The 21,474-nt window shown below is 31.4% G+C and overlaps 2 protein-coding genes across 2 annotated transcripts; both read left to right on the top strand.

Annotated features, from left to right (window-relative positions):
* Nucleotides 1–3: 3 nt before the first annotated feature.
* LOC110902280 lies at nt 4–2,350 on the top strand. Its single transcript, XM_022148980.2, has 10 exons — nt 4–154; nt 235–337; nt 441–568; nt 669–753; nt 834–969; nt 1,048–1,256; nt 1,325–1,445; nt 1,522–1,701; nt 1,811–1,879; nt 1,981–2,350. Exons 2-10 carry the CDS (start codon nt 321–323, stop codon nt 2,215–2,217), a joined length of 1,182 nt encoding a protein of 393 aa, XP_022004672.2. The 5' UTR covers nt 4–154; nt 235–320; the 3' UTR covers nt 2,218–2,350.
* A 741-nt stretch (nt 2,351–3,091) lies between these two features.
* On the top strand, nt 3,092–12,699 carry LOC110902224. The gene is made up of 13 exons (XM_035982447.1): nt 3,092–3,277; nt 4,118–4,411; nt 4,523–4,855; nt 4,932–5,069; nt 5,613–5,726; nt 5,839–5,934; nt 6,023–6,140; nt 7,497–7,748; nt 7,846–7,980; nt 8,200–8,623; nt 8,718–9,661; nt 9,732–10,952; nt 11,039–12,699. The coding sequence occupies exons 1-13, from the start codon at nt 3,092–3,094 to the stop codon at nt 12,697–12,699; spliced, it is 5,916 nt and encodes a 1,971-aa protein (XP_035838340.1).
* The last annotated feature ends 8,775 nt before the right edge of the window (nt 12,700–21,474 follow it).

Raw genomic sequence — 21,474 nt, 5'->3', positions numbered from 1 at the left:
GCTAACGGTGGTTTGAAGATTAACCTTAATAACAACACCGTTGTTGAGGAATGCCACGAGGCTATTGGTTCTGAATGGGGTTTTGATTTTACTCCCTTTGATTCAGTTGTGGAGGATCCAACAGTTGACAACAAGTTTTTTAAAAGTCCAATTGGTATGATATACAATTATAACTATTTAACTAAACACAACACATTTTTTACTTTATTGACACTATTTCATTTTTATAAACAGATGTAATCGGTTTTGTGGTCAAAAGTTTTCCCTTCGAGGTAGACACAGAAACTAATAACGGACAAAACCAGAAGAAAGTCACCTTTATGCTTGAAGACCTGAAGTATTTATTTATTTTTTCCTCTATTTTATTGTTTATATATTATTTTTCTATATTATGTACTCTGAACTGCTATTTTGATTTTATTCATTTCAATAATGTCCAGCAATAAGCAGATTTTCGTGACGCTTTGGGACGGTTATGCGGATCAAATAATGGAGTATGAGAGCAACAATCGAGGTGAAAAAAATGTCGTCGTAATAATTCAGTTTGGGAAGTACAGATTCTGGGGAGGTATCGTATTACTTCAAATATATTGTGTTTCTTTTTTCTTTATGGTTACATTTTGAATAATTCTTTGCATTATTTAAAATAATTGTATATATATGTTCAGGTCATTTGTCTGTTTCAAATTTGTATACTGTCACCCGAGTCTTAATTAACAGTGATATTGATGAGGTTGCTGACTTTAAACAAAGGTTCACTATCCTAATAAGTTATTTTAAATTTCCTATGCATTTCTGTGAATCTAAATTTTTAATTTTTATTTTTTTAATAGATTTATCGAGAAACTTTCTCCCGAAATGTCTTCCAGTTATTCTGGCCTAAGTTCTTCTGTTGCGAAGTCTGCCACTGAAGAATTTCTTTCTGACCTCACCTTTTTTCCCATTGGGTCGTTAACCTCAATAGATACGGTAACACGGATAACATATACTTTTTATATGTTTTACACTATCAATTTTTTTAATACATTATATATATCTTAAACACAGACTAGGTTTGTTGTCATTGTTGGCACTATCAAGAGTTTTGCATCCAACAATGAGTGGTTTTACAACGCGTGCACAAACTGCAACAAAAAGGTTTCAACCGTTACTGTTGTTAAAGAAAAGCAGGATGGTACTGATGGTTCTGAAGAGGTTACTGTCTTAGAATGCAAGACTGATATTTGTAATACAAGGACCGTTACATCAATTCCACGGTAAATATTAACCATTTTTTCTTTATTTTGTTGTCAAAATAAGTTAATCTCATTTCTATTTTTTTCAGAATTAGGCTTTATATACGTGTCCAAGATTGCACTGGTATTGTGAGTCTGACATTGTTTGAGCGTGAGGTGACAAAGCTTTTGAAGGTTAATGCTAATCAGCTTTTAGACAACAACATTGAAGTATGTAGTAAATAATTCATTTTATCATATATTTTTTTTATTTTAAAAATATTAATTATATTTTATTTTTCAACAGTTAGCAAACGAAGGAAGCTTTCCAAATGAGCTAAATTCATTACTCAATATGAAGTTTGCATTCAAGATTGCTGTTTCTTCTTTTAACATCAGCAAGAAGTCTGATGGATATTCAGTCTCCAAGATGACTGATAACCCGGTTGTTTTGTCCGAGCTGGATAAACATTTTGACACTATTCAGGTATAGTTATTCCAATTCACCCTTATAATATTATTACAATCTTCCATCAATGTTTAATTACTGATTAAAATGATATATTGTTTTAACTTAAAATAATTTACAAAAACAGCCTATTGATGAGGAAGCCGTCAATGTCGAACCATCCGATTCAAATCGTAATGATTATTTGCCTGTTAAGGTTTAGTATCGTTTACCTTATTTATTATTCAACTTTAACTCATTATATGTTAATTGTATTTCCAAACTCATACTTAATTATTATTCATTATATTTAACTAGGATTCTATATCCCAAACGGGAGACGATGTAACCCCTTGCTCAAATGTGTTTAAAGTTGGCTTTACAACATCGTTGGATCGGATGGATGCTGAGTTTGATACGAGCAGCGAGCGTGACTTGAAGCGCAATTTGGAAACCGTGTATGACGTGGATGATGTATCTTCTCAGTCTTCTTCGAAGTCGCGTAAAGATGGTGGTGTGGATGCAGTTCTTCTAATTCCAAAGAAAGAAAAGTAGTCACCTATATTTCGAACATTGTTGGATGAAATCGTCTGTTTTTTTCTTAAGTATTTGGATATTTATGTTTGTTTTGACAATGGTTATAACTGTGTGGTTGATTTTTATGAACATGGTTGTTTTATTTCGAACATTATAGATTTGTTCTTTATGATTATTTGCTTTTTGTTTTTGTTATGCATTTTTGTGTTTAATCATATCACTAAATCGGTTTATCTATTATGTTTTTAGTTACTTTTATTTAATAAACTTCATATTGTTATGTGTATGAAACCATAAGTCCGATTCTAAGTCCAGATCTGTTTATAATGTTTAGTAACATTATTATTTTGTAATTAAATTTTATGTTTACTCATATTTAATACTTACGTATGTATAAATTGGTATTTAGAAAAAATAACATAGTAATAAGATAACAACTTTTAACGTTATTTAAATATTTTAAAAAATAATCCCTTCTTTAAATAATGAATCTTACTTAAAATATAGTACCCAATATGAGAATTCGTTGATTTGGCAAACCTAGATATTTTTTTTTATTATATTAAATTTTTATATTATTTTTTATTTTATTTAAATATAACGTAAAATTATATTATTGGTTGATATTTGAATTAAATTTTATTATACATGTAATTTAATGTATTTAAGGAATTTATTTTATAAATTATAAATTTTTTAATATACACTTACCATAAATTATTTTTAATACTTTACTTATTTGTGATATCTTCCTTTTTCATATATTTACAAACATATAATTATTATTCAATTCTATTATGTAATGTAAAAGGTTGTTGTGGTAATTATAGATTAAATCAATTTTATTTTTGTCATAAATCAAACTATAGGGGATCTATATGTAAATTTGAATATGGCGGTTGTAAATAATGAGTTTCTCCTTACCATACTCTACCATCAAATCATCCTTCTTATCACTCTTATCGTCCCTAGGAGAACTCAATATTGTCACCGGATCTTATCATCGGATTATCGCCGGAATCATCATTCATCTACTTTTCCGGCAACCGAAACTAGGGTTTCTAATCTTCAATTAAAGGTAACAACATTTATGTTCCTGTTATTTTCATAAACTTTACTTTTAATATTTTATATCTTTGATTTTATACCACTTCATTGTTGTACTTATAAGGTTGTTTATATATCGGATTATCGCCGGAATCATCAGATATAATGGTTTCCGGCAACCGAAACTAGGGTTTCTAATCTTTACTTAAAGGTAACAACATTTATGTTCCTGTGATCGGTCATAAACTTTAATTTAAATCTTTTCCATCTTTGATTTTATACCACTTCATTGATGTGTTTCTAAAGTTAACCATTAATATTGTTGTTTTTTGTAAGATTGATTCTTTATTTGTTTGAAAATATACTTTTGTACTTTAGTTTTGTTATGCTATCTTCAGCAATTTAACTTTTTATTATAAATGTTTGTTCATGAAGAAGTATGTAATCATTTGCTTAAATTTTGATAGATACTGGTATTAAAAATTTTAATTGCTGATGCACCAAATTTATTTATAATATTGTATCTATATTCATATAAAATTATAATTTGTTAATCATATAAATTTTAGTTTTTAATTATTTTAGTCGTCATTTTTTTTAGTCCAAGCAGTGTTATTTATATATTGTTTTTTGCTTCTATACTGTATATATTATTGTTTGCTAAACTACGAAAATTTCAAAATAAATTATTGTTGCAGGTATCAAAATGTATACTTCATTTGTAAAGTATCTTCTAAACCCATCCTCATTGAGTATAGTAAGTAATCTTTATTTAATCTATAATTCCGCTGCTAGACTAATTTAATTTTTAAGTTATTTTTTAAACTTACAATACTAAATATACTTAATATTAATATTAATATATATACAGGATGTCCCTATCAGATTTGTTAATCAATTCTACGGAGAGGATTGGGGCGATCGGAAGATGCGTATATATCACTCAAGTGGGAAAATTTGGGTCGTAATGTTGAAACGATTAAAACGTATGCCAGTCTTAACTGACGGCTGGGGAGAAGTTGTTTCAGATCTCAAACTTCAGAAAGATTGTCTCCTGTCATTTCGTCCCATGAACCATTTTGGTCTCTATCTTTCATCTTATGTTAATGGCGTATGTGAGCAATCTTATTTCACAATTAATCGTCATCTAACATTGGGTTATACGGTACGTAATTTCATTAAGTTTTCCTTAAACTTTATATTTAGCATGTACTTCTTTGTTAATAATATAACCTACATAGTCAACATTCAATTTGTTATGTTTCATATTAAGTAGATGATTGAAGAATCTTTTGTCCAACAATGTTTTGGAGACGATGGAATGGCTGGGTCATATGAGGTTAATTATAAGGGTTCTCCGTGGACGGTGTCAACAAGTAAGGTTAATTCAAACTATGTTTTCTCAGAAGGTTGGACTCAACTTTGCAACGATCTTGGCGTTCAAGAAGATGATTTATTGGTTTTTGAAAAAATTAATGATGTTATGTTTGGTTTAACGGTGTATCGAGACGAGGTTGAGATAAGGTTGAGCAAGAAGGTTGAATCTGATGATGATGATGATGATGTAATTCAGATATCCAGGGCTGATTACGATAAAGCGCTTTTGGAGGTTCGAATCTATTAGGTATTATACTTTGTATTCATTTATATTCTTCTATTAATTTTTTTTAATATGATTTTTTCAGGACATAGAGGTAGATGATAACCAGCCCACATCTGTTAAAAGTACACCAGTAACATTCCCGACAAGTACACCGAAGAAGGTTCATGTTAAAGAGACGTTGAAAGTAGGTGATGGCTTACATTTCACGACAACACAAGATGTAAGTTCACATACTCTATTATATTGTTATATTAATTTATTTATGACAATTGCCTATTACAAAACTAATTATTTGAATTCAACCTACAATTAACACATACGAACATTACTACTGATACTAAACCAATGGTTGCATTTATATTATTACTTTTATACTTTGTTTGTTTGTTTCTTTGTACAAATACATAGTTTAAATAACTTACCATGCCAGTAACACCATGGAATAGTTTCAAATAGCATAATAGTTGTATTCGAGTTTTTTGGAACTTCATTGTTTATTTCTTTGGTTTATAAGTCAAATATTTATTAAATAAACATGACAATGTACAATTAATTTAACAACTTTATTACGTCTGAAAAATAACCTCGAACTTTATTAGATCAATTAGAAGGTGTGTCTTGGATGTATATTTTCCTTTTTTTTTGTTTTAATATTAGTACAGTTTTTACATGTAATTTGATGCTGACAGATTTTGGCTTTAAATTATAAAAACATAAATGAATGAAATAAATTTCATGTTCTCACTATATTATTTCATATCAGGTCAAAGGAAAGGGAAAAGGTAAACTTTCTGTCAACCGATCCGTCAAACTTGATAATTTCAACCAACAATGCAAAGGCCGAAAACGTTATACAACATCTGATCAAACTGTCAAGGTATTAAATAAATTATGTATTTTATATTAAGTGTACTAATATCCGTTTGTATTTTACATTATTTTCCTTATAAAAGGCAAAGAAATGTTTAACTGTTGATAAAAATGTGTAGCATCCAAAGAAGGGTTCAACGAAGGCAACCAAAGTTTCCCGTATCGGCATTCATCCAGAATATTTCGACTTTAGCCGTAAAGCTGAATATAGGCTGGTACTTTTTCTTTTATACCTGATCAACCAATAAAACTTTTATTATTGTTTATATTTGCTTATAGTTTTTATTCTTTCAACGCATATAGCGGCTTCCGGTGGAGGTTGTTAATAGAGCCGGCCTGTCTGATAGATTGCAACCTATATCTGTCCAGAACTTGAATGGTGATGTTGAACTTTATGACACAAAGACAGAGTTAAACCGTTGTACGTTACGTTATGCTTTGGATGGATGGAGGAAATTTATGGATGATAACCAGCTGCAGTTTGGACACATGTTGCATTTCACATTTGTAACTTCACAGAGGAAGATTGTGCTGAACGATGTAACTTCAATATAATCAAGACTGCTATAAAGTGTGTTTAAAACAGCCATGGTTTGGTTAGTTGTTTGTTAGTCTTTTGAATGGATTTTTTTTGTTGGTTGTGGTTATGAACATGAAAAATTTCCGTCGTTTCCCATGGTTCACTTTATTTATATCTTTTGTAATGATACTAATATGACTTATTTTGTAGTAGTTTTTAGATTTTGTTAGTGTTTTATATGTCTATTATAGTAATTAATTACAATCTTCATAGTTACACAGTTCATATCTTTTATTTATTTTGAAAGATGTTATAAATCTAAAATTCCTAAAAAAATTTTTAATATATATGGCAATCAAATTCATTTATGGAAACATAATCATAACAATTTAAAAACTTCTAAAATTAACGTATTACATGAATATATTTCCATATTTTTATATTCTATCTCTATCCCTATATATTATTAAAGACTTCTTCCAATTTGTGATCAAAAATCCCCCTTTCATTTCGTATTGGATGATTCAATAAGAATTGATCAAAACACTCATTTTATCTTGATTATTTCAACCTCGGTATTCAACATTTCAACTCGGTTAGTTTGTTCAGTTTGTATCTTTGTCTATTGTTATTTAATAATTTAGAATCTTATTTGTATATGTAAGTATTTTTGTTAAATTGTTTATATGAATCTTTATTTACGATTGATTGATTAAATATTACTTAATACGTGTTTCAACATACCAACTATGTAATTTAACAATTCTTTTGCTAAATTCATAGCAATGCCTAAACGACCAAAAATTGTGTCCGTATCCAATGACGTTGATAAATAAAACACTCAGCATGGTAAGTTATTTAAAGTTTTACAGTTTTTTTACCTTCTTAGTTCTTTGAGTATATAGATAGAGATGTATATTTTTTTTATACGCAGTTCCCCGGAATGAAAACACATCCTCCGACATTGTTAACGGTATAGCACTAATTATTTTATTGTCCCTTTTTATTATTTTAGACCTTCTTATTAAGTTCACTATTACGCTATAATTTTTTATTAATTCTTCATTTTTTTTTTGTGTCTCTTAAAAGTTCGACGAGGCAGAAGACCTTTATCAAGCATAACGAATGGTATTATTTTATGTATATATTTTTTTTAACAAAATGAGAATTATTTGTTCCTTATCTACAACTAACTATTTTGATTTGTTATTGTTTGTTCATTATAAGTTTTTCATTTTGTCTACGATTTTATATTAGTTGTCCTCCCAATTGTTACTCGAGACGAGGCATCTCATAGAAGAAAATTAAGAAAATTAATCTTGGATAATAAGAAATCAAATGTGGGAACTACATCGTCATCCCTCAATATTGATTCCACTAATATTAATTCCACCTCCACTCCGTGTGTTACATCTGATAACATAGTCAACAAAATTGGTTTTCACAATTTTGAATCCACTCCTGAGGTGACTAATAATGTTAATTCAAGTCTTTCAAGTATTGTAACAAGTAAGTATTTCTTTTTCTTAATCTTTTTATAATTGGGAATATGTTCTTATTGTTTTGCATCGATATTTTTAATATGTTTTTTTGTCAATTGTAGCAGGTAACAATATTTGTAGTACCAGCAATCGTACAACTACAAAAAACGTTATTGGGAATAATATTTCAACTGGCATCACATCAACCACCTGCACATCATCATTGAACCGTAATTTGAAAAGGCTATCATCTGGTAAACGTAAGTTGGTATCCAAACCACGTATTTCGTCTCCTATACCAATGATTGACTTGACCACAGATGAAACCGTAGTACGAGATCCTTATAAAGGTGTTTCTACAAGTTAGGTTTGTTGATAAGTAGTGCTACATATTGTATAACTAATAAGTCTTAAATACGTATATCTTATTATTGTAATGAATGTTGTATATATAACTATAATGTTGTCTGTTTTAACAGATTATTTGGATCACGGTGATCAAGTTATTACTTGTGAAGTTTGTTATGCAAAGTTATGGGACGCAGAGAAAGGAAGCGGAAAAAAAGAGGGTGGCAAAATATGTCATATGTTATGTTGTGGTTATGCCAAAGTTGTCTTACCGGATTACAAAACCGCGACACCTTATTATAAAAGTCTATTCATGTCAAATGACAATGAAAGCAAGCACTTTTTGAAGAACATTCGACGTTACAATTCTATGTTCGCGTTTACCTCAATGGGTGGTAAGGTTGACCATACTGTGAATACTGGTAATGCTCCTTTTTGCTACAGAATAAGTGGTGAAAATTACCATTCTATTGGTAGTCTTGTGCCACCAAACGGAGGGAAGCCTAAATTTAGTCAGTTATACATATACGATACTGAAAATGAGTTGGCAAACAGGCAATCAGTTTTTAGGTACCAGTCATGAACTTATTTTATTAATAACATTTATTTTAAGTGTATATTTACTTAATATATCAATTTCATGAAACAGGTATTCAGACAATGCTTCCTCATCATCCGCTTCAGATGAAACCGATAACAAGCTGATACAACAAATCAAAGCAATGTTTGATGCCGAAAATGTGCTTGTGAAAATTTATAGGATGGTTAGAGATTGCTTCCAACAAAATCCTAATACCACTTTAAAGCTTCGCCTTATTGGCAAAAGAGAACAAGATGGTCGGACTTATAACTTACCTACTTCCTCAGAGGTTGCTGCCCTTATTGTTGGAGATATCGATAATGCACTTGAGAAAAGAGATATCGTTGTCGAGACACAAACAGGTTCATTAAAAAGAATAAGTGAATTGCATCCATCCTATCTTGCACTTCAGTATCCCATTTTGTTCCCATATGGAGACGACGGTTACAGAATTGACATACCACATAGGGGTGTCATTGATGTTACTAACAAGAAACGTCCGAATTGTACAATGAGAGAGTTTTTTGCGTATCGTGTACAAGATCGTAGTAACCAGTTTTCATTGATTCTAAATTCTCGACGGTTATTCCAACAGTTTTTGGTTGATGCTTATACGATGATTGAGAGCGAGCGACTTAACTTTATAAGATTTCAGCAACAAGATCTCAGGTCTGATACATATGAGAATATCCGGAAACTAAGATATAACGGCCAACAAGATTTGTCTAAGGTTGGAAAACGTATTTTCCTTCCATCTTCCTTTACAGGCGGGTCACGATATATGATGCAAAACTATCTTGACGTAATGGCAATTTGTAAATGGTATGGTTATCCAGACTTTTTTATAACCATTACCTGCAATCCTAAATGGCCGGAGGTTCAAAGGTTTCTTAAGGACACAAATCTTAATCCGGAGGATAGGCCTGATATTTTATCTCGAATTTTTAAAATAAAGCTGGATGCAATTTGTAAAGATTTGAAAGACCGTGATTTGTTTGGAAAAGCTTCCGCTGGTATGTTTATAAATTTACTTTTTTAAAATAACCTTAATTACATTTATAACGTTTTTTTTTTTTTTTGTAGTTGTTTACACTATTGAGTTTCAGAAGCGAGGATTGCCTCATGCACATATGTGCTTATTCATGGAGAATGATTACAAACTTCCAACTGTAGACCATGTTGATCAGTTTATTTCTGCAGAAATCCCTGATTTAAACGAAGACCCTGAACTATATACGCTTGTGAAAGACCATATGATTCACGGTCCATGTGGTAATGCTAGAATGAGCTCTCCATGTATGGTTGATAGAAAATGTTCAAAAGGTTTTCCCAAGAAATTTCAAGATCACTCAACCTTGGATTCTAACGGATTTCCCTTATACAGAAGAAGAGATGACGGTTCCTTCGTTTTAAAAAATAAAATTCAGTTAGACAACAGAAGTGTTGTACCTTATAACAAAAAGCTTTTGAAAAGATATCAGGCGCATATAAACGTTGAATGGTGCAACCAAGCGGCGTCAATAAAGTATTTGTTCAAGTATATTAATAAAGGTCCTGATAGAGCAACAGTTGTTGTGGTTCCGAGCAACAATGAAAACGAACAACCAGAAAATGATGAAATTAAAGAGTATTATGACTGTAGGTATATATCTGCGTGTGAAGCGTCTTGGAGGATTTTTTCTAATGAAGTTAATTATAGGAGTCCTTCTGTTATGCGTCTTCCTTTCCATCTTCCTGGACAACAAACAGTTTGTTTCGGTCCTGATGAAGATATTAATCAAGTGCTAAACAAACCATCTGTGAACTCATCAATGTTTTTAGCTTGGATGCAACGTAATCAAGATCCTAACGACCATGTTGCACGTACACTAACATATGTACAGTTTCCGCGTTTTTATGTTTGGAAGCTTGACAAGCGTATATGGGTTCCGAGAATAAAAGGAAAAACAATTGGAAGAATTCATTCCGTTTCTCCTTCTACCGGTGAAGCGTACTATTTAAGAATTCTTCTTAACAAAGTTAAAGGACCAACATCGTTTGATGATATTAAAACAGTTAATGGTCGAGTGTACGATACTTTTAGAGATTCTTGCTATGCGCTTGGTTTGTTGGATGACGACTCTGAGTATATTGAGGCCATCAAAGAAGCAAATATATCAGGTAGTGCAGGTTATATTCGCAATTTATTTGCCACCATGTTACTGTCAAGCACATTATCTAGACCTGAAGTTGTATGGGAAAGCACATGGAAGTATATGACAGATGATTTTCTGTACAGATTCTCAAAGTATCATCGTGTTTCAGGTAAAATTATAAATTTCATATTATTGTTTTTTGACAGTTACAAAGAATTTACCATTAAATTGATATGTGGTTTTGATTTTTCACAGGTTTATCAATTCCTGATGAGCAACTAAAGAACTACGTTTTATGCGAAATAGAGAAGTTTTTAACTCGGAATAATTCATCGCTTCGGAGATTTTTATCAATGCCTTACCCGGATACTTCATCTTTAGATAACTTTCGCTGCCGATTGATTAACGAAGAGCTTGCTTATGACAGAACTGAGTTACAAAATGTTTATCAAGGTCAGGTGAATTTGTTAACGGATGAACAACGTGCAGTATATGAAGAAATTATGAACGCAGTTCATGGAGACAATGGCGGAGTATTTTTTGTTTACGGTTATGGCGGGACCGGTAAAACGTTTTTATGGAAAACATTATCTGCTGCAATTAGGTCAAAAGGTCAGATTGTATTAAACGTTGCATCTAGCGGAATTGCATCATTGCTGTTGGAGGGAGGAAGAACGGCTCATTCTAGGTTTCATATACCTTTGAATCTTAATGAGGATTCCGTTTGTCATATAAAACCAGACGATGATGTAGCTAAATTACTACAGCAGACCAAACTCATTATATGGGATGAAGCTCCTATGGTTCATAAACATGCATTTGAGGCTTTGGATAGAACTATGCATGACATTTTCAATATATCTAATCCATCCAGGTCTGATGTTTTATTTGGAGGGAAGGTGATTGTATTTGGTGGTGATTTTAGGCAAATACTACCTGTTGTTCCAAACGGTGGACGTCAAGAAATTGTGAATGCCTCATTATGTTCTTCTTATCTGTGGAGTAAGTGTAAGTTGTTGACGTTATCTAGAAACATGAGGTTAACTGTTGGAAGACCATCATCTGAAGTTGAGGAGATTAGTAATTTTGCAAAATGGTTGTTGGACGTTGGCGAGGGAAATGTTGGTGGTTCCAATGATGGAGAAGCAATAATTGAAATACCACCTGAGCTTTTAATTGATAGCATATCTGATCCAATTTCTAGCCTGATTGATTTTGTTTATCCGTCAATCTTGGATAATTACAATGATCCTAATTACTTTAGTACAAGAGCTATACTTGCGCCTAAGAATGAGGTTGTTCACGAGATTAACGACAGATTGTTGGCAGTTTTCCCTGGTGAAGAAAAAGAGTATCTTAGTTCTGACAGTCTATGCCCTACTGAAGATGGCAATGTTGATCACCAAAATATATATTCTCCTGACGTGCTCAATGGTCTCAAAGTGTCTGGTTTACCAAATCATAGGTTAGTCCTTAAAGTTGGCGTTCCAGTAATGTTGTTGCGAAATATTGACCAACGAAATGGTTTGTGTAACGGTACAAGGTTAAAGGTCACAAAACTTTACAGCCGTGTTATTGAAGCTGAGATAATTTCTGGTGGTAATATTGGTTCTCGGACATTCATACCTAGAATTAATTTGGTACCTTCGGACCGAAAGATTCCTTTTGCATTTCAAAGGAGGCAATTTCCAATAACTGTATGTTTTGCAATGACGATTAACAAAAGCCAGGGACAGTCGCTATCTAAGGTTGGGTTGTACCTAAGACAACCAGTTTTCACACATGGTCAATTGTACGTAGCTTTATCTAGGGTTACAAGACGAGATGGAATCAAGTTACTAATACTTGACAATGATGGCAGGCCTACAAATAAAACAACCAATGTCGTATATAAAGAGATATTCAATGGATTGTGACTTTTATATTTTTGTCCTTTTTTTTCTTTACGTTATTTGTATCATTTTTTATTATATGCGAAGAAACTTATAACGAAGTATTTACGCATTAAAGTATAGTCACATTCTTATGTAGTATTGAATCAACAGTTATTTATGGTATTAATATTGGTACATGATCTTTTATTCCAAGGATCCATATTTCTCCGTCCGACAAACTAATTACTTTCAAACTATATAATGTAACCGATTCAGATATAAACAACAATAACTTATTATGTTAATATATATACATACACATACTAATCAACTACCTTTTATAGATGATACCAACATTACTTACATTCCAAAATATGGTTTTTTTAAAGATATATAACTAATTGTCTTTAAGGTTAACCACTAGCTGCATGTCCATAATAAAAGTAAACACACCAACATAACCACTCATTACATGTCTAAAACAAAAGTAACCATAACATAAGTAGCAGAATACAGTCCTGAATTCGAGTACTCAAAATACCTTCTTCATTAGCTTAAACATTTACCTTTCAACCTGCATTAACTTGATCCACGTCTGATAAGATCAGCAGATTTCCTGTGCTTATGAATTTGAAATGCATTTTGTCACCCAGACGAAGCCCATTCTCTTTCATGAACATTGGCCAACCTTCGATTGCATACCTCACATCATCTCCGTTCTTTTGGCGCCTAACATTCATATCCACTGTTTTTCCCTTCATGTTCCTCACTTTTAACACGTGCACTTTGTTTTTTAATCCGCCAACTCTTACAACATTAGCAGGCAATCTCTGCATGAATATGATAATTAACAATTAAACCAGCCTTATGAATGTAATAGTATTACCGTTTATCAATTAGTGTTTAAAAAACATACCATTCTGTTACCTCCCTTTTGTGTAAATTCACAGTAACCATCTTTATCAACAGAATTCTTCCTTGCAACACGTTTTGGTGCAACATCTGATATCTCCAATTTACTGCCTGATATCTTTCTAATATCTTTTTCCTAATTATTACAGACACACATAATGTTTATAATAAAAAATGTAAGATATATTTTAATCTCTTTGAGTTCATCATAAAAAAATGTTGTTATACGTACCAACCGACTGCGTGTTCTTTTTCCAACTGTTGAAACGGTTTGCATTTCCACTTCTGTTCCGCATCTCTGCGCCTTACCTTCGTATGCCTTACAATATCCCTCAGTACGTTTTCCTTTGTTCTTTACCTGTTTACACAATTTCTTATTTTAGACATCAGTAACCAAGTAGTAAAAAATAAAATTCTTACATTTTTTGTTGGCAGTTTGTTTATCTCTTCTCTTATCACACTGGACGTTTCCCCCTTCGAGACTTCTTCTCCACCAACGTTCTTACTCCCCTCATCTTTGTAACCACTTTCATTCATCTATTTATCATACAATTATACTTATTAAAATCCCAAAAGCTAATTACAATTTATATTTATCTACATAAATGGATGCTTATTACCTCACACCTAAACAGATCAACTGAATCATCGTCTTCACATAATGTCTGTCATACAATAACATACGTAAGTAAGTCGGATTTTTTACTAAACTCTTATAATTTAGTTTAAAATACTTACAAAGTCAACGTTTTTGTAGTATGTGTCTTTAGGTATCTCCAGCACAGATTCATCAACACTTTCTTCTTTGACGTTCACATCTAACTCAACTCCTCTACGATATATCTTTATATCAAATGTTGCGTTGTCAGTTTTCGTGAACAACAGTAAATCATCCTCTTCTATTCCAAGATCATGAAATAACTTCGGACAACCTTTTGTAAGAACATAGTTATCATTAATTTTTTCCGTCTCAACTTTCCAACTATGACCTGCTGCATTTATGTTGTAACAGTCCTTCACTGGTTCGTACGAGAAACATTTTGTGACATAAGCTTCTGGAAGCACCTGAAAAGTAATTTAACAGTTTATTGATATATATTTATGTAAATCATCTATATTTCAAGTATGACAATATAAAAAATCATTAAGAAATAATAGTATACTTACTATTATCTTTAAAACGTTGTAACGATTGAATGTTACAAAAGATTCACCACTTATGTTTTCAACAAAGCAACTGATTTCCATACTTTTGTCCTCCATTGTCGTTAATCGCAATATCGTCCTCTTTGTCAATTCAAGATCTCTTACTAAATTACTCCATCTGTCTGTTATAATAGATTCCCCACTAACACTTCTTAAGGAAACTGGCCAACTTCCACGACTTTCATGAGTTATGATTATTTTTTTCCTTTGCCAATATACTCCGTATACATGTTTAACGAAATCAATTGGCAGCACCTGCGGATAAAGTTAGACTTTACATAATTCGTAATACAGGTTATATATATTATTTTTTAAGCTTTATACATACAATTTTTAACGAAGATGGCTCTTCTAAGATAGCAATGCATGAGGAACTCATTTTTTTAAACCTGCATTATACCAACATATTGTATAAACATTTAGTGTTGAACTTCAATTGATACATATATGTTCATATCAATAAGAAAATTATATTTTAAACAGATGTTCACAAACATTTTGCTGATTCAATTATTATCTACAATATACATATAAACAAGACTAAACAACTTTTCCTGATCATTACATTTATATAGATTATTATAAATAAATAAATGAGTCAATTATTTTTTACCAAAAAATATCATTTTATAGTGTTCAAGATGAGTTAAATATAATCTTACTTTGAATACAATTCAACAAAAAAAATTCTGGATCATAAATTTAAGATGATAATCATATCTATTCAATCATCCAAATCACACTATTAACTAACATTTTTTCTTCATAATAATATCACCAAAATCTATCAACCAAATCAAACTATTAACCGAAATTATATACATTCAAACACATGCAATACATATACTCTTTCTTAAACACAGATAACATACAGAACTTTCGAATTAATGAAAACCTAATTCTGATTTCACGTCTAATTCTTCAATAATCGATGGAAATAAACACAATTCTTGAGTTGTTTGTAATACCGTTGTTAATTTTAGTTTCTAAATGAAAGTAACCATGTTATTACAACTGATCGGAGATGAAGTCGGAACATACCTTTACCAATTTTTCGAATCGCCGGTGAAGTTTGTCTTGAACCATGTGAAGAAGGTGAGCTTATTTTCAAGAAGTTGATTTGATATATTTGCAGTGATGATGATGATTGTTTTGTTAAAAGATTTTTTCATATTTTTTTGCCGGAAATATTTATTAAACAAAAAGTAATTGGACGGTAAGTTTGGTAATAATTTTTTACTCTTATATTTTTGACTCAAAAAAAATTAATACCTATTGTTTTGTTTATTTTAGGATATAAAACTCTTATTAGATTATTAGATATTAGATGTTCAATTTTTTTACAACTAATTGTAAATATATTTACAAGTTTAGTAATGTACAACTGATTGTTTTTTCAATTGGTCTAAACCGAATTTGAAGTTATTTGTTACAAAACTCCATGAACCATAAGTTTTAGAGTAAAAAATTTTAAATATATACTGACATCTGAGAATCATATTTCTTACATACACATCATCTATCCACTTTTTTTACATTTGTAGTACGATCAATATGTTTTTTTTATATTATAACCTCAAATTTATATGATAACAACATATTCTGTTTTCAAAAAGTAAGAAACATGTCATTGTTCAACACTCCAATATTCGCGGGTATTATCAATCGACATCATTTATCATAATGTTCTAAGGTAGTAACTTTACATTTATGTAGATTAAAATATATCATAACATTCAAACGAAGCTGTAATAAAGAATTTACGTTTCAAAGTATAATTTATTTGTTCTTTAGCCACCCGTGTATTACACGGGTATTTAGACTAGTGATATATATACCTAAATAAGTTTATAATCTACATAAGTTTATAATTAACAAATTCAAAAAATTAATGCAAGTCTAGAAAAATTATATACCTAAATAAGTTTATAATCTACATAAGTTTATAATTAACAAATTCAAAAAATTAATGCAAGTCTAGAAAAATTATATACCTAAATAAGTTTATAATTAACAAATTCAAAAAACTTGATTTTGGACTGATCTAGCAACTTAAATCAAACCTCAGGGACGAATTTAGCAGTTTTACCCATTCATTAACGGAGGTTCTAACGGTGTTAATTTATTGGACTGAAATAGCAACAGAAACTAGGCTCAAGGACTGTTTTAGCAAAAAAAGTTGATTTTGGACTGATCTAGCAATTTGAGTCAAACCTTAGAGATGATTTTAGCAGTTTACTCTAAAATTTTTGTACGAAGATATGGATAAGACACGTGAAGTTTTGTTGTGTGGACTAAAAATTTGCGTCTTATAATTATATAAATTCAAGTCTCCGTCAATTATTTCCATCATTTTTGTTATTTTTCTTGTTATTTTATCTCATATGTTTTACCCATCATTTTTATTATTTTTCATATGTTTTACCCATCATTTTTATTATTTTTCTTGTTATTTTATCTCATATGTTTTACAGATATGTACTTAGAGCATTCTCATTGGTTCTCCTAAAAATATGAGAGTAATTATATTTATAAGTTGTTAGAGCATTCACAATGAGTTCTTTATCCGTATCTATATATTTACGTTAAAAACAACTATTTTTTCTCCCTTCATTTCAATTAAATAATATTTTTTATATCTTTATCATTATATTTTCTGTCCCTCCACTCACAACCATTTCTAAAAATATTAAAAAATTTCTAAGGTTTTCACTCTCCAGATTTTTTTTCTCATATATTTACAGATGAAGAGTAAAATTCTCGTATATTTTCTTTATCCTCCACTTAAAAACACTAACAACCATTCCTTATAATATAACTAAACTCCTTCACATATTTTTAAGGACTTCATTGTGAATGCTCTTAGTGGTTGTGAGGAGAGGAGAGAGAGAAAATATATGAGAATTTTACTGTTGATATGTAAATATATAAGAAACACTATTCACTCCTTATAATTTTTTTAATATTTTTAGAAGTGGTTGTGAATGGAAGAGAGATAAAATGTAATGATAAATGTATCAAAATAGTATTATGCCCATGGCTTTATAGTCTAGTGGCATCTTGGTGGTGGGATAAGACTTTAGGACGAATAGGTCCTGGGTTCGATTCCCACAAGGGGGTTTTTCCCATATTTATTGGGTTTTCTCTTGAATTGGTGTATAGGCGTTATCCCTAGTGGAGATGGATATGATCGGGTGGTTTTGCTGGTGGCACAATGATACTCCAGTAGTCCGTTAGTGATCCAAATTTGCCGTTCAAAAAAAATTTGAAAATGAAGGAGAAAAAAAGGTTATTTTTAATGTAATTATAGGGAATGAGCATTTGATACCATACCGGTTATCTTTGGTATCAGTACCGTACAGTTATATTCGATATCAGTATTGATACTCATTTTCCCTATTTTTCAATACTGATATTTTCATTACCGATCCTGTACCATACTCATCTCTAGTGGAATATTGCGAGTAAAATTATTATTAGGGTTATTGGATTTTATCACCCCTACTATTGGCTATTTGCTGCCACCCCCAACTATCACTTTGACGCCCGTCACCCCCCAACTTAACACTTAGTGTGTTCTTTCACCACATCGTTAACTGATTACTAACTTTTGATCTTGATACTATACTTTTGGGGGTGTCATAGGGATCTCAGGAATGTTTTAGGGATCTAAGGACACCTCAAAATTATAGTAACAAGATCAAATGTTAGTGATTAGTTAAAGACGTGGTGATAGAACACACTAAGTGTTAAGTTGGGATGACGGACGTCAAAGTGATAGTTGATGATGATAGCAGCTAATAGTCAATAATTGAGGGTGATAAAATTCAATTACCCTTATTATTATACACTATAAAACCACAATGCATGGAAGACAAAGATAGCACACAAGTAACAAGACAACAAACATAATTTCAATGTTGTTTTAATATTTTATAGTTTCATATTTATTTCTTTTCTGTATGGCTAGATACCCGATATGTCAATGACTACATCAAAATAGTAGATGATTCTCGTGGTATTTTAAATTCTATTCTAGAAGAGTTAGGTACTTTTAGTTCATATATTTTTTATTGCAACTAAAATGCCACAGGAACATTAATTAGAACTAGTCATTGGCCCCCATTACGGTAAGTGAGTGTAAAACCATGTTACCAACATTACAGGGAGAGTGTAAAATCATGCTAAGTAGCAACCGAATGGTGACCAAAACCGAGAAAAACGTAAAATAAAAACACGAATTTCGAACACCAAGAAGCTCACATGTCGTAAAATGTATACGAAGTTAAATTTATACCGACACGTATTAGAAAGTTGATGGGGTAAAAAAACTTGAGGGGCCAAATGTGACCAACAAACACCGCATTAAGTAGCAACCGAATGAACGGATCAAAAAAAGCATAGAACAAAACTAACAAAAAAAATAAACTCGTATAACTCTTATAGCAAAATAATAAAAAATCAAAAATAAAAAAACCTTAAAGTTTAACACATAAAAGACAAAATCAAAAGTCAGCTATTTATCCTAACGAGAAGGACAATTCGATCATTTTATATGTAATTATGTTAACTAGAAGGGCAATTCGGCCATATAAAATGACCAAATTGCCCTTCTCGTTAACAGAGAAAATGAATTAAGCTAACCTATCGGACTAAAATGGCAATGGTGAAACCTTTTTGAACCTTTGAAACCTTTGAACTAAACTGATAAAATGACCCAAAACACAGGGACTAAAATGACATTTAACTCTTTATAGAAACATCCATTTATCTTTTAGACCACCATACATGCATCTATGTCACCAATTTCAAGTTATTGTAATTCAAATTTTCATTTCATAATTAGCGGTGGTGGTGCGATTGGAGATGATGGTGGTGTTTCTTGTGGTGGTGTCATACCACCTGCCATCTCTCGCTCTCTCTGAAAGCCGTTAGGGTTTCTAAGATGAAACTGGGGTGGAGAGCTGTGTTTTGGTGTTATGAGATCATCGTGGCCTCCAAAAAGGGAAGAGGAAAAAGAGGGATCGAACCGGCGTTTTTTTGTGTTAAAAAAGGTTATACCAACCACTTTACCAAATGCCCAAATGTGTTAAATGATGAAATAAAACTGTAATTATATATAATGATGTAATGGAGTAGTTACTGTTGATAGTTACTATTCATTGGCTTTGTTTTTTAATTTACTGTAATTATATATAATGATGTAATGGAGTAGTTACTGTTGATAGTTACTATTCATTGGCTTTGTTTTTTAATATATGTATAATGTTATGAACTAGTGTTTAAACTCCGCTGCGCGTTGCGGCGACAATGCTGAAAGTTATTGTAACTCGAATTCATACCGTCAGATAATAGACTTAACTTGTTTCTGAACAAAATTTACGTCAAAACGTAGACTAACTGAAATCACACATAAAAATAGGCACATAAACTTATAATATTGGACCTAACTCATTACCAAGAAAAAATTACAACGAAAAGTAAACCAACTTTGATTTATATGAAACATACTTAAAAATAAGCACAAAAGAAAACAATATTTTATGTTAAATAATGGTACCGCGCGTTGCGACGACATCAAAACGTAAAGTAGTTCGAACTTTACCCCTATTGAAAACGTAGACCAAGTATTATATTTTACCACGTTGATGCTTATTTAATTTTGATGAAATAAAGCCTATTTTTAGTGTAATTAGCAATTTTCAGTCGGTGCCTGTGCACCACCTAATGATCAAGTAAATCCGCCCCTACCTATGTGTATAAAAAATGGATGTATCACATATACACATATTTAAAAATATAAAAGAAATTATATCGGGTAAACGGGTATGCTTTATCGGGTAATCAGGTCGAGTAAGTGGGTATATCAGCAAATCCCAAACCTGTGAAAAAAAATAAAAACTTGTCTCAGACCCGATTAACCAACCCTAAACCCGACTCAAACCTGATTAACAAACCCCAAACCCGTCCCAAATATGTCTTCGAGTTCAATTGTCATCCCTAGCTAGGGCTGTTCATGAGCCGAGCGGACCTTTGCTCGTGCTTGGCTCGTTTACAAACCGAACCGAGCGGAGCGGCTCATTTAAAACCGAGCCTCAAATCAATCGAGCATTTTTCGAGCAATAAAAATTTCGAGCGAGCGCCGAGCGAAATTCGAGCGATTTGGACAACCGTGTTGCCCGATTTAAATTTGCTGAGAAAGAAATTGACAATGTTAGGTCTCAAGTTTTTATGTCTTTAAAAATATGCACATTTAATAGCACACTATTTTTCTTATTAATAACAATGTTGAGGCCGACGAGGCGATGATCATATTGCACAAACAATTACGTTGAGAGCAGGAAATGATCGACTTAGGGTAACGACATGAAACATTGAGGCGATGAACAAACTATCTTTTATCAGTTTAGGGTTTACCTTTTAGTTCTAATATTAATTTTTTTATTGGCGTGGTTGGGCTAGTACGTATAGATATAGTTGTAAATTTGTATATCGTTTACCAAAATCTAATAGAGTGGTACATATAAAACTATCAATTTAATTTATGTTTAAGTATATATGTATGTCTAAGTGTGTATACATATATAGGTGTGTATGTATTATGTATAATTTATACTTGTGTATATATATGTGTGTGTATATACATGTTTATATATGTATGTGTATAGGTATATGTATATGTATACTAATTAAAATAAT

The sequence above is a fragment of the Helianthus annuus genome, chromosome 13, assembly GCF_002127325.2.
Source record: "Helianthus annuus cultivar XRQ/B chromosome 13, HanXRQr2.0-SUNRISE, whole genome shotgun sequence".
NCBI lineage: Eukaryota > Viridiplantae > Streptophyta > Magnoliopsida > Asterales > Asteraceae > Helianthus > Helianthus annuus.
Note: the sequence above shows the minus strand (reverse complement) of the source record. Positions and strands in the feature narration are given on the sequence as shown.

Excerpts from the sequence above, each read along its gene's own strand:
- LOC110902280 (XM_022148980.2), top strand. Across the intron at positions 569-668 it reads GAAGTACAGATTCTGGGGAG|GTCATTTGTCTGTTTCAAAT; the intron begins GTATCGTATTAC and ends ATATATGTTCAG. Across the intron at positions 970-1,047 it reads CGTTAACCTCAATAGATACG|ACTAGGTTTGTTGTCATTGT; the intron begins GTAACACGGATA and ends TCTTAAACACAG.
- LOC110902224 (XM_035982447.1), top strand. The coding sequence starts at position 3,092 with ATGGCGGTTGTAAATAATGAGTTTCTCCTTACCATACTCTACCATCAA. Across the intron at positions 5,070-5,612 it reads ATTTCACGACAACACAAGAT|GTCAAAGGAAAGGGAAAAGG; the intron begins GTAAGTTCACAT and ends ATTTCATATCAG. Across the intron at positions 6,141-7,496 it reads AAAGACAGAGTTAAACCGTT|TTGTCCTCCCAATTGTTACT; the intron begins GTACGTTACGTT and ends ATTTTATATTAG.